The sequence below is a fragment of the Crocuta crocuta genome, unplaced genomic scaffold (genome assembly GCF_008692635.1).
Source record: "Crocuta crocuta isolate KB4526 unplaced genomic scaffold, BGI_CrCroc_1.0 scaffold653, whole genome shotgun sequence".
NCBI classification, from domain to species: Eukaryota; Metazoa; Chordata; class Mammalia; order Carnivora; family Hyaenidae; genus Crocuta; species Crocuta crocuta.
The window spans coordinates 160,188-171,856 of record NW_027527134.1 but is presented as its reverse complement, the minus strand read 5'-3'; the positions used below and the strand labels follow the sequence as shown (position 1 = coordinate 171,856).

General features: G+C 59.1%; 1 protein-coding gene across 7 annotated transcripts in view; it reads right to left on the bottom strand.

Moving 5' to 3' along the window:
* The window catches only part of LSP1 (lymphocyte specific protein 1), a 36,235-nt gene that overhangs the window by 23,097 nt on the left and 1,469 nt on the right, over positions 1 to 11,669 (bottom strand). Inside the window, exon 1 of one of the 7 annotated variants that reach the window (XM_077753355.1) lies at positions 2,129 to 2,245. The exons of the other annotated variants lie outside the window; for them this stretch is intronic. Coding sequence (XP_077609481.1) covers positions 2,129 to 2,190 — 62 coding nt within the window. The 5' untranslated portion in view covers positions 2,191 to 2,245. Of the gene's footprint in view, positions 1 to 2,128; positions 2,246 to 11,669 lie in introns of those variants that run through there. 7 annotated transcript variants of the gene reach the window in all.

Sequence of the window (11,669 nt, the reverse complement as noted above, 5' to 3'; positions counted from 1 at the left end):
CCCGGCTGGCCCCGCCTCCGGCTGGCCCCGCCCCCTGAAGCTTTGAAGAAGCGCCCTGGCGCTGGGGTACAGGTGGGGCATGGGCACAAGTCCCCCTGCCGGGCCCGTTTTTAATCTGCTTAATCTGGATTCAGTTTACACCCACCCCGGCTGGCTCCCCGCATGTTTCTCCGGAGCCGGGCACCGCGAGGGGCACCGCCTCTGGTGTCCCCCTTCCCACCCGGCACCCAGGATGTCCGTGGCAAAGGATTTCAGTGACGCGCTCGGCTCGGGGGGCAGGCTCCCCACGCCTGGGGGGGCCTGAGGCGAGTCACTAACCTCTCTGGGCCTAGTTTCCTGTCGGCCAAGCAAGGACAATGGTCGTCTGCCCAGGCTCGGGGGAGTCACAGCTGAGACGCAGGAGACATGCGAACCTCAGCGAGGGGACAGGGAAGCCGCCAGCCGCCAGGCCTCTTGGGTCCACGTGTGGGTGTGTAACGCCCGGCCCGAGGCTGGGTCAGTGTCCTGAAGGTGTGCGGCCGGAGCACCTCTGTGCACACCACCGTGTGAGGTGTGACTGGCTCGCCGGGGCTGGACAGACACCCTGACATTCTTTGCGAGATGCTCTCCCCTGCTCTGCACCTGGTGCCCACCAGCACCGGGCCTTCACAGGGAGCGCAAAGGCCACTTTGTCTCCGGCCCGCTGGCCGCCACAGGCCCACCCTCCCTGGGCCCAGGCCCCCTGGGGGCTCGGGGCTCAGGTGCCAGCCTGGCCCCCACTCTCGGCCGAGCTGGCGCCATACCTTCCGTGCCCCCTCAGTGCCTCCGGGGTGTCCCCTGCTCACCCAGCACAGTAGCTTGACCTGGGTTTCAGAACGGAACCAAAGTCACCACTGGACAGGTGTGTGTGACCCACATCCTTCCGCAACGAGGGACGTGTACCCAGCCCACCTCAGGGCTCCTGTCATCCCCAGTGTACGCTACAAATGCCCTCTTGGGCCTCAGTTTCCCCATTTGTTAAGCAGCGCTGGTGAGCCTCAGGGATTGACTCCAGATGCCCCTTGGTCCTCTGGCCACAGAACTTTCTGGATGGGCACAGTAGCATTGACTCCTGGGAGGCCACATCCGGCTGGGCAGAGAGGAGGCCCGCCTGAGATGCATGGTCCTCCGTGAGGGTCCCCCGGTCAGCCGCGCCGGGGGGGGCCTGGGGGGCTGGAAAAGGACAGGTGTGGTGGGAGCTGACTCCTGGGCCGGGGGTGCTGCGCATTGCAAGGGAGCATGTCCTGACCCTGCAGCGGGCCCAGCCTTGGGCCATGCCTGGGTGGGGCAGGAGAGAGCCATCACTCAGGGTCTGAGGGACCCGACTGGCCAGAGCTGGAGGGGTCCGGGCTGCTCTCAGCCAACCTGCACACCTCGTCCCTCCTCCCCGAAGCCAGGAGGGTGAGGCCGGGAATGCGGAGATGCCTGTCCCTTCCTCCAGGAGCAGGCCCCATGCCATCAAAGGAGAAGCCAAGGCAGGCTGCATGGAGGAGACAGCATTTCAGCTAAGGCTTAGATGCCTGGAAGGGTAGAGGAGGAGGAAAGGCATTGCAGGCGGCTCAGAGTGAGGCCCTGAGAGGCCTATGGTATGGAGCAGCGGCTCTGAGCCCACTTCGGGCCCTTTGCCTCTGCTCTCTCTCTCTCTCCTCCTCTTCGAGGTAGGTACCGGCACGCCACTACTTTACAAAGGAGGAAACTGAGGCCCGGAAAGGATAGGGTCCTGGACAGAAGCCCAAGGATGCAGGAGCCAGGATTCCCGCTCGGGAAAATCTGACTCCGAGGCCCAAGCACTCACCACGGCCCCGTGGCACTTCCCACGCAGGGCTGGTGCTACGGGAGTGGTGAGCGTGGCCGCAAAGTCGGGCTTCATCGCCTGTAAAGCAAGGGGTGACAGGGTGGTCCCCAGGGGCCGGTGGGAGCCCACGGAGGCCTTAGAAGCGAGGCTGAGGACACACGCCTGGGCCTGGGAGCACGGGCAGCCAGAGGCCCCGGGGCCAGGCGGAGGCCTTTGGGAAGAGCGCGGCCCCGCCGGGNTGCGCCCGGCCCACACCCTGCCCACGGTGGCCCGGCCCTGCCCGCCCTGCCCCAGCCCGGGCTGCGGGGCACCTACCTCACGAGGTTCTCCAGGCCCCGTTTGCTGGAACTCCTCCTCAGGAGGGCAGACCCACTCATGCCGCTGGCCTGCGACCTGGGCTGACCCCGGCCCTGGGGACGCGGCTGCTCCTTCTTCAAAGGCTGCGGGCCTCTGTCTGCTGCCCTCCTCCCGCTCCTCCTCCACTGGGACCCCTCTCCCCCTTCCTCTCTCCTTTCTCTCTCCCTTCCCCTCCTTCGCTCCCTTGTCCCCTGTCCCTGTCCCTGGATCCTAGCTGTCGCTTCCTCTGTCCGGCCTCTGGCTCTGACGCCCCTCCCCCGTCTGCTCTCCCGTCTGCCTGTCTGTGACCTGTGTCTGGGCCCTGCAGCCCCGGGGGGTCTCCGGGGCTGGCTCCCCACTAGCTGCCCCCGGGGGGCCGGGTGCCCCTCGGTCCCCGTCTGTGCGGCCTCGCGGCCTCCGTGGGCCTCTCCNCCTCCCTCCCCCCTCCCTCCCCTCCTTCTTGGTTCTCCAGTTTTCCCCTTGTTTATGCCCAGCGCTCGGCTCCACTTATCACCTCGAGGGGGAATCCTCTCTGCTCCCCAAATGCGGAGGCTGCCGCCCTCCCCGGCCCCTGCCGGACTGCCCTGGGCGCTCAGAGCAGGGGGACCCCGAGGCAGAGACAGACACGGCCTGCCCCGTTCGGTGGCACAGAGCACGCTGCCAGGGTGGCCGGTGGGCACAAGGTCAGCGCGGTGCCCTGGCCAGCGGGCCCCTGTCCCCGTGCGCTGGCCAGGGCCCCGCGAGGTGCAGCCCAGCCCACTGTTCCTCTGGTTGGGCTTAGTCGCCATGACTCACTAGAGAACGCTCGCTCGCGGGCGAGTGACCGACGAGGCGGGACCGGGGCTCACGTCTGCGGGGCGTCGCCGAGCCCAGCTCAGTGCCCGGCGGGCTTACCTCCAGCAGCTTGCCCGGCCCGCCAACCCTCACGGCCACTCCGAGAGGCAGACGCCACCGCACCCAGGTCCCACGTGGGGAAACTGAGGCTCAGACGGGCATCCGAGGTCTCAGAACTGGGGCCGGCAGAGCCAGACCCAGGACCCGGTCTACTGACCGTCTGCCCCCGCCTCCCTCCGTCCGCACAGCACAGAGGCAGGGCCCCTCTCGCCTCCCCAGCTAGCCTGACCTCGGGCTGGGCCGGGTGGCCAGGGCTGAGAGCACCTGGGGTGGGGGGTGACTGGACAAAGGCCAGGCTGAGACCAGATGGGCGAGCGGTGCACACTCGACTTAGTCACTGTGGGGGCAGGGAGTGCTGCAGTGTCAGCCACGTGACGTGGGCCCACAGCTCAGGTCCGCAGTGACTCAGGGGGTGGCTGGCTGGTGGAGACTCCGGGGGGGGGGGGTCATGAAATCTGGTTCCTCCCCCCCCACAGGCTGGTCCTGTGGTCAGTCCTGGAGGGGCGCCCGAGCCCTCCCCTCCCACACCCCAGGGGAGCCGGGGAACGCAGGGCGTGCCACAGACAGCCGTGCCCACTGCCCATCCCCAGTATCCAGCCAGAGCGTCCACACCTCAAGCGTCTAGCAGAGCACGGAAAAGGGACAGGGCCGCGGGGTCAGTCCTCAGGCTGAGCCAGATCTCCCAGGGCAGGTGAACCTGGGCCTCATTTCCATCTCAACCTGCGCGTCTCCCCCTTGCCTCCTGCTCTCCATTCTGGAATCCCAGTCACAGACAGCCAGGAAGGAAATGTGCCAAGGCATATTTTGGTTCAAAAGAAGGAAAAATATTCCCATGGGGAGAAGGCTGCCTTGGATGTCAGGAGTTCTCTGTCACTAAGAACTTAAAATAGAATTATTTGATTGTCTATCAGAAATGCTAGTGGGTGGGAGGCGGCAAGAAATAGCTCTTTAAATGCAGTCGCCAGCATTCATGGCTTTATAACGAGAGCATGTCCTAATGGGGAAAATAGGGCAGAGTATTTGGCATCAACTCTACTGTTATTTGCCCATGCATCTAACCATTCAGTCACCCACCACTCATCTGTCTGTCATCCATCCATCCACCCATCTATCCGCCCACCCACCACTCATCCATCCATCCACTCAGCCGTCCATCATCTATCCACCCTCCATCCATCCATCCACCCACTATCCATCCATCCATCCCCTCTATATAGTTATTTTTCTTTCCATACATCATTATCAATACATCAACTTCTCAGAATATCTATCTATTCAATTACCCATATAAGCACAACATATCCTTCCATCAATCCATTCGATCATTTATCAATACATATATGTCTGTGTCTATTCATCTTTCTTTACATTTCTTCATTGAGCAAGTATCTATCCATTTATCCATCCACTCACTCATCTACCCCTCCATTCACCCATCCCCCACACACACCCCCAACCATCCATCTATTTATCTAAATGTCATAATACATATAAAACACCTAGAAGAAACATTCGGCTAGCCATCCATCTGCTTGGAACATAATACCAACTCATATAATTACCTGTAAGTTCAACTATCAATTTTATATCTATTTGCCTAGCTGCCCAACCAGTGAATGATCTGTCCATTCTTTAACACATTCTCTATCTCTCCAAATATTTTTCTGTCCTTGCTTCCATTCATATATCCAAATTTCTTACTATTAATCAATCTCATTCTTACACCCATTCATATATCTATCTGTCCATATGTCCACCCATCTTCCCTCTACCAAGTCATGCATATGTGCATGAATACATGTTTGTCTTTCCATTTACGTATTTGCCTACCACTTTGACTATTAAGCCATCCAAATGAGTTAATACTTAAAATAGTTTCTGTAACCTGGTAAACCTCCAATAAAAGTTACTATTTCATCCACGCTGTTACTTTCATCCACACTTTCACTCATCCATATTTCATCCATTTACTCACACCTTCAATTATCCTCATAGATTTGTTCATCTTTCATATAATTTTCAACAAATATATTGAACAATTACTATATTCACTTTTTAGGTACTGGGGATTTAGCATTAACAAAGTCCTTTTTCTCACAAAGCTGACTTTTTAGCTAGAACAACAACAACAAAAACAAACAAGTATATATTGTAGTATGTCAAATGATAGTAAGTGCTATAGAAAATACAATTCAGAGTGGGAAGATATGGATTCTGGAAGATACATGATGGTCAAAGAAAACCCTTTGGGAAAGAATAAACTTTTCGTTATTTGAAAAGAGACTTGAGAAATACTAGAGATAGCTATTTACATTGGTGGGAGAAAGTGCCCTAGAATGGAGAAGAGTGAGTGAAAAATTCCCGACTTAGGTGCATCTGTTCATCATCTATCTCTGCGATAGTTTATTCAGCTTATTCACCCAACCATATGTCTACTTACTCACTATCTATCTTTCCATTCATCTATTACTTCCTATGTTTGCCAATCTATCCATTAGATTAATTTTATTTATTTTTTAATTAAAAATTTTTTGAATGTTTATTTATTTTTGAGAAAGAGACAGACAGAGTATGAGTGGAGGAGGGGCAGAGAGAGAGGGAGACAATCTGAAGGAGGCTCCACATGCCGAGCTGTCAGCACAGAGCCCACTGCCAGGCTCGAACCCACAAACCGTGAGATCATGACCTGAGCCAAAGTTGGACGCTCAACCAATTGAGCCACCCAGGTGCCTCTCCATTAGATTAATTTTAGATCAATGGATCAATTTTGTCCATTGATTTTAGATCTGTCCATCTAAAAATCTATCCATTATACATCCGTATGTCTTTTATTATTTTATTATTTATATTTTAGTTAGTTAATATACAATGCAATACTGATTTCAGAAGTAGGATTCAGTGATTCATCACTTGTATACAATACTGAGTGCTCATCACAAGTTCCCTTCTTAATACACATTATCCCTCTAACTTACCTCCTGCCCACCTCCCTCCATCAATCCTCAGTGTGTTCCCTATCATCAAAAGGGATGGTTTCCCTTTCATCCATATGTCTTGATAACCATCTATTACTCTATCCGATCATCAATCTGTTGGCATTCCATCCATTTACCAGCTTATCCATGCTTCCATTCCGTGTGTCCATTCACCACTTCATCCATCCATCCATCCATTCACCCACCCATCCACCTATTCATCCATCCATCCATCCTCCATAGATACTTACATCTACCCATCTATCCACACATCCATCTACCCATCCATCCATCTGTCTATACACTCATCCATTCACACAGTTATCTGTCTGTCCATCCATCCATCCAACCATCATTCATCTACCCACCCATCCATCCATTATCTATCATCCATCCACCCATCCATCATCTACCTACACATCCATCCATCCATCCATCCATCTGTCCATCCATCCACACATCCATTCAACTATGCATCATCCTTCTATCCATTCATCACCCACCCATCCATACATCTTTTCACCCCCACATCCATCCATACATCCATAATTATCTACACAACCATCTCAGTTCATCCCTCGACCCATCCATTCATAATCCATATATTCATAATCTGTCCATCCACTCACCCACCCACCCCTCTATCCTGCATCCATCACCCACCCACCCGTCCACCCACCCATCATCCATCCACACATCCATCCATCCCTCCATCCATCATCCATCCATCCATCTATCCATCCATCCATCTAGCTGTTCCAACTTCCTACCTTTCTTCATCCACCTTTCCTTTCATTCAGACTTTTCTCCATCATTAAGTCTTTTAGTTTCTTTTTTTCTTTTTTCTGTGACTAAGACATGGCTCATAAGCTTGTAGCCCAAGAAGATAAAAGAGAAGACCCTCATGGCCCAGTAGGCCGAGTGCTACAATAGGACCTAATTAGGGACCAGAGAAGTAAGAATCTGTCCTCTTGTTCAAACATTCTCAACACACACACACTCACAGAGTGGTATCCCAATGAAAGGTGCAATAAGCAGTGGCGCCCAGGCGGGGGTGGGGAGAAATGGTAGGGGGGTGGCCTCCGCTCCTGGGTGACCCTGAATAGAGAAATGTCTCTGGCTTACAGAGGAGGCAGCCTCCTAGTGCCCTGAGCCCTCACCTGTCTTCTGTGGGCCTGAGCCCAGCAAAGAGAGAGGAGCCAGGGAGGTGGGCTGGCAGGTGCAGTGAGAAAGCTGGGATTGGGCTGGGGGGGGAGACCAAGGGAAAGGCTGAAGGTCCTTCTAGGTTCCTCCAGAAACAACTGGCTAGATCCATCTCTCCTGAGTCCTACTTCTCTTTTGAGGGGAGGTGCCTGGGGAGGGCGAGAAGACAGCCTTGGGTTACCTCGGAAGCAAAACCCTCAAAAGAGCAAGTTATATCCAGGAGCGGGGACAGACGCCTGTGGAGTGTGGGGCTGTGCTCCTCCCTGGGAGCAGGAAGGAGGAGCCAAGCACGGAACAGGGCGGTGACTGTCCCCCCGTCCTCCCACGCAGCCCATGTGGCAGCTGAGGAAGCTGAGGCTCTGGGGGGTGGGGGTGGGAAACTGGTGCAGAACCTGCCACCCCCCACACACACGCACACACACACGCACACACTGCCACTGTCATACCCCACACCCCTGCTGGCTCTCCCCACTGCCTTCTGCGCAACCAGACAGCTGCCCCTGTGTCAGGCTCCAAGGCCCAAGGCCCTCCTAGTCTTGCCCGGGGGAGGTGGGTGCCTCGGAGGGGGCCCCAGGCAGGCTCTGGGTTCCCTGCCAGCCAGTAGGACCAGGCAGCGGTCCCTCCAGCGATTCCCAACCTGGCAGCTCAGAGGCCGTTAGCTGATGGAGTTTGGACAGGGCTGGCCTGGTCCCAGGAAAGGGTGAGGGGCTTTCCTCCCCACCTCCCGCCTCTAGCTCTTCACTGCCCGTGTCTGGCACCACAGGGCTCCGCTGGCCAGCAGGATTAGGAGGCCCGATTTCCAATATTCCCTCGTCCCCTAACCACCCCACACCCCACAGAGACCCCCAGCTCCCCGGGGCCAGGCTCCTGGGCATGGGGGAGGGGGGGCGGGGCTGGCCTGTGGCCATGTACTCCCACTCCTAGGAAGGTTTGGGAACTCCTTTTGCCGGCTGCCTGGATCCCCGATATTCGAGAAGCGTTACAAGCCCCTGAAGAGAGGTTTCCCATCTACGAACTGGCTGGGCCTGGGAGCGACACGTCTAGAAGACTCAGCTTGTTCTGATGGGGCCACGTCCCATTTCTGCCTCTGGGGAGTCTCTGGAGGTGACTCCCTGCTGTGCCTAATTCTGGATGGGCCTCAGAAGCCCCGGTCTCACCCCTACGGGATCCCCCTGGGCGCAGAGCCATCAGGCAGCCCTGCGCGGGGCTATTGAGCACTCCCGAGAGGGAGCCCAGACACGCTGGGTCCTGCACCCCAACCGTGAGCCAGAGAGGGCCCCTGAGGGAGCACTGTTAGGACCCCCGCCCCGCGCCAGCGCCAGCCAGTGTCCCCCCGGGTTTGGGACAGTGTCTCTTGGCCGTTCTTTCAGCCCTTTTAAGCCTGGTTTCTCCCTGCGAAGCGTCTCACCAGCTACTGAGAACGTCTGTCTGAAGAGTGGGGTGAAGGCTGGCACATGGGGAAACCGAAGCCTCAGGGGCGGGGCTTGTTCCAGAAAGAGGCAGGCCTCTGAGACCCTGTCCCCCCCTCCTCCTCCCCCTGCACTGGGGGCTCAGACCCCAGGAGAGCGAAGCTCAAGTCCTCGGCCTCACTGGTGGGACCCTCTTCTTCCCGACCTAGGGCTCGCCCACCACGCTGGCAACCTCTGAGGGAGACTGAGGCAGAGGCGGGCCGGTGGGGCGGTGCGGGCCAGCCACGGCAAGGACCCCCGGTGCCACCCGTCAGGGGCCCGGCTCACGCTGGCCCGTGAGACCCCCGGCGCCGCCCCCGTGCGCCTCCAGCCTTGTGTTTATGAAGAGGCAGATGGGGACAAGGGAGGGGGCCAGGAGGCAGGGAGGGCTTCCGGATTCCTGATTCAGCAGTGGCGGGGGCCTGCAATGTCCCCAGTATGGAGTGGTGTCCTCTCCCTGTCCCCCACCTAGGGAAGGAATGTGACAGGGCCCAGATGGAAGGCAGGAGGAAGCCAGTGATCTCCGCCAGCCCCACACAGGAGAAGGCATCCATCATCTGGGCTGAGCTCAGCCTCCCCCTCCCTGGGAAATTTCCGGGCGCCAGAGACCCCTGACCTGGAGGGAGGAGGAGAGGGGGCCCACCTGGGAGTCCGAGGCCTGCCCCAGCTCTGACGGCAGCCCTCGGGTCTGGACCCCGGCAGGGCTGGGGAGGAGGCCTGGGGAGCCGCCCCCCACGACGCCCGCTCTCAGCCCGACGCCGAGGCCACGTCCTGGCCCCGCCCTCCCGCCCTCGTGGCCCGTGGCTGCCTGATGCCCCAGAGGCACGTGCCCTGGCTCCACCAGGTGGGGTCCGGCCCCGCTGGGAGGGCGAGGGGTGGAAGGACCACCCGGGAGCCTGGCCGTGTGGGGAGGTCCTGACCCTTGGGGTGGGCGCCTCCCACCCCGGCTCCCTCAGGGGACAGGAGGCTGCAGTCCAGCCTCGCTCAGCAACCTCCTGCAGCCACCAGCCGCCTGTAGCCCATGGGGACCTGTGGCCTCTCTCCTGAAGACCCTGGGGCCCAAAGGGCAAGACCAAGGGCTCTGCAGGGACAGATAGCCCAGAAGGGGGCTCTGCCGGGGTGGCCCTGGACGTGGTCCCTGCCCTCACCTGCCTCTTAGCTCCATACGTGGAGCAGTTCTGGGGCCGCATCCCCGGGTCACCTGGGACCAGGAGCCGTGCCCTGGCTGTGGGGCAGTGGGAGTCAGAAGCCCAGGGGGCAGGGAAACGGCAGCTTACCCAACTTTTGCCCCCAACAGTGTCCTCATGGCCCGAGCTGCCCAGTCGGCCTGGGGGTGGGGCAGGGCCAGGGCCAGGGCTCCAGGTCAGGACCTTTTGGAAACGTGGGAGGGGGTGGGACAGCCAGGTAGGGCTGGGAAGGAAAGTCGGCCGTGACTCTGGCCCCTGTCGGAACTGGGAGGCGCCGGTAGCAAAGCCTGGAGGGGAAGTGAGGTCGGAGGACCTGCGCCTGGCCTGCAGGGGCCGCCCGGAGGCATGGCTTTTGCTGCCCTGTGATGAATGGTTCGCGTGTGGGGTCCAATGGCTTCATGGAGAAAGAACATGCTGGGGACAAGGGCACGGAGACCTCCGGGAGAGGCCATCCCTGCCAAGCTGGGGGGCAGGCCGGGCTGGGGCAGGGGCAAGGCCTGTCTGCAGGTGAGGGGCAGCTCTTCTGCCACGTGGGCCCAGTGAGGGCCCAGCACGGCCTGGTCTGGCCCTGGTGAAGTTCAGGGTGCACACAGAGGGTGCACACGGGGCCTCCGAGGGGTTGGGATTCCAGGATTTAGACCTGTCAAGCCCGAGGCCCCTGGGCATCCTGAGACCCTTCTCCATGCGTTGTGTGGGGGCCCCATCCCTGCCCTCCTGAGGGTCCCAGGTCCGTGGCTCCCCACAGGGCAGGGTGCAGGGCCACACCTCAGCTCCCCCAGGGAGGCTCTGCAGAGCCCTGTGGCCCTGGCTAGCTCTGTGGGACCCCACAGCTGGGCAGCCAGAGCACGGAGAGAGTATCTTGAGCTGACTCTCAAGTGGGGCAGAGGAGGGGCAAACACTCTGCTAGGGCTCCGTGTTGGGCACTTCCCAGTCCTGTGCCCTAATGTGAGATTCTGAGGGGAGGAGGCCCCGTCCTGGGGCAATCTGATGGGGGTAGTCCCGTCCTAGGGCAGTCTGAGGGCAGATGCCCCATCCTGGGGAAAGTCTGAGGGTGCGGTCCCATCCTGGGGCAGTCTGAAGGGGCGTGGCCCCATCCTGGGGCAGTCTGAGGGGGCATGGACCCACCTTGGGGCAGTCTGAGGGGGCGTGGCCCCATCCTGGGGCAGTCAGAGAGGCATAGTCCCATCCTTAGGGAGTCTGAGATGGAGGCCCCATCTTGGGGCAGTCTGAAGGAGTGTGGTCCCATCCTGAGGGAGTCTGAAAGGGAAGGTCCCATCCTGGGGCAGTCTGAGGGAGGTGGGCCCATGCTAGGCCAATCTGAGAGGGGAGGCCCCATCCTCTAGCAGTCTGAGAGGGTGGCCTCCAACTGGAGCAGGCTGAAAGGGGATGCCCCATCCTGGGACAGTCTGAGGGGGGAGGCCCCATCCTAGGGCAGTCTGAGGGGGCAGCCCCTTGCCCAGTTGCAGGGGCGAAGCCTGACCTGGCTGGGTAGGAGGGGTGATGTCCTGGATGCTGGCAAATAGAAGGGGCCTGGGGGGGGGGGTCTTATCTGAAATGCTCCAGCCCCAGCCTGTCCAGCCTTGGCCTTCCTGGGGGCTCCCGGTGGGGGCTTCCCAGGCCACACATCCCGTCCCGGACAACGGGACTTCTCACCCACCCGAGACAGGAAAATCCCCGGGTCCCGTTGACACCTTGTGAAATGAGAACCGTGCCTCACCCTGGGTGTTGGTTTCATTCTGACACCACGTTGTGGGAGGGGGGGTGCCAGGAGGTCTCAGCTCTAAGGGGCGGGGGGCACGCGGCCGGCTCGGCA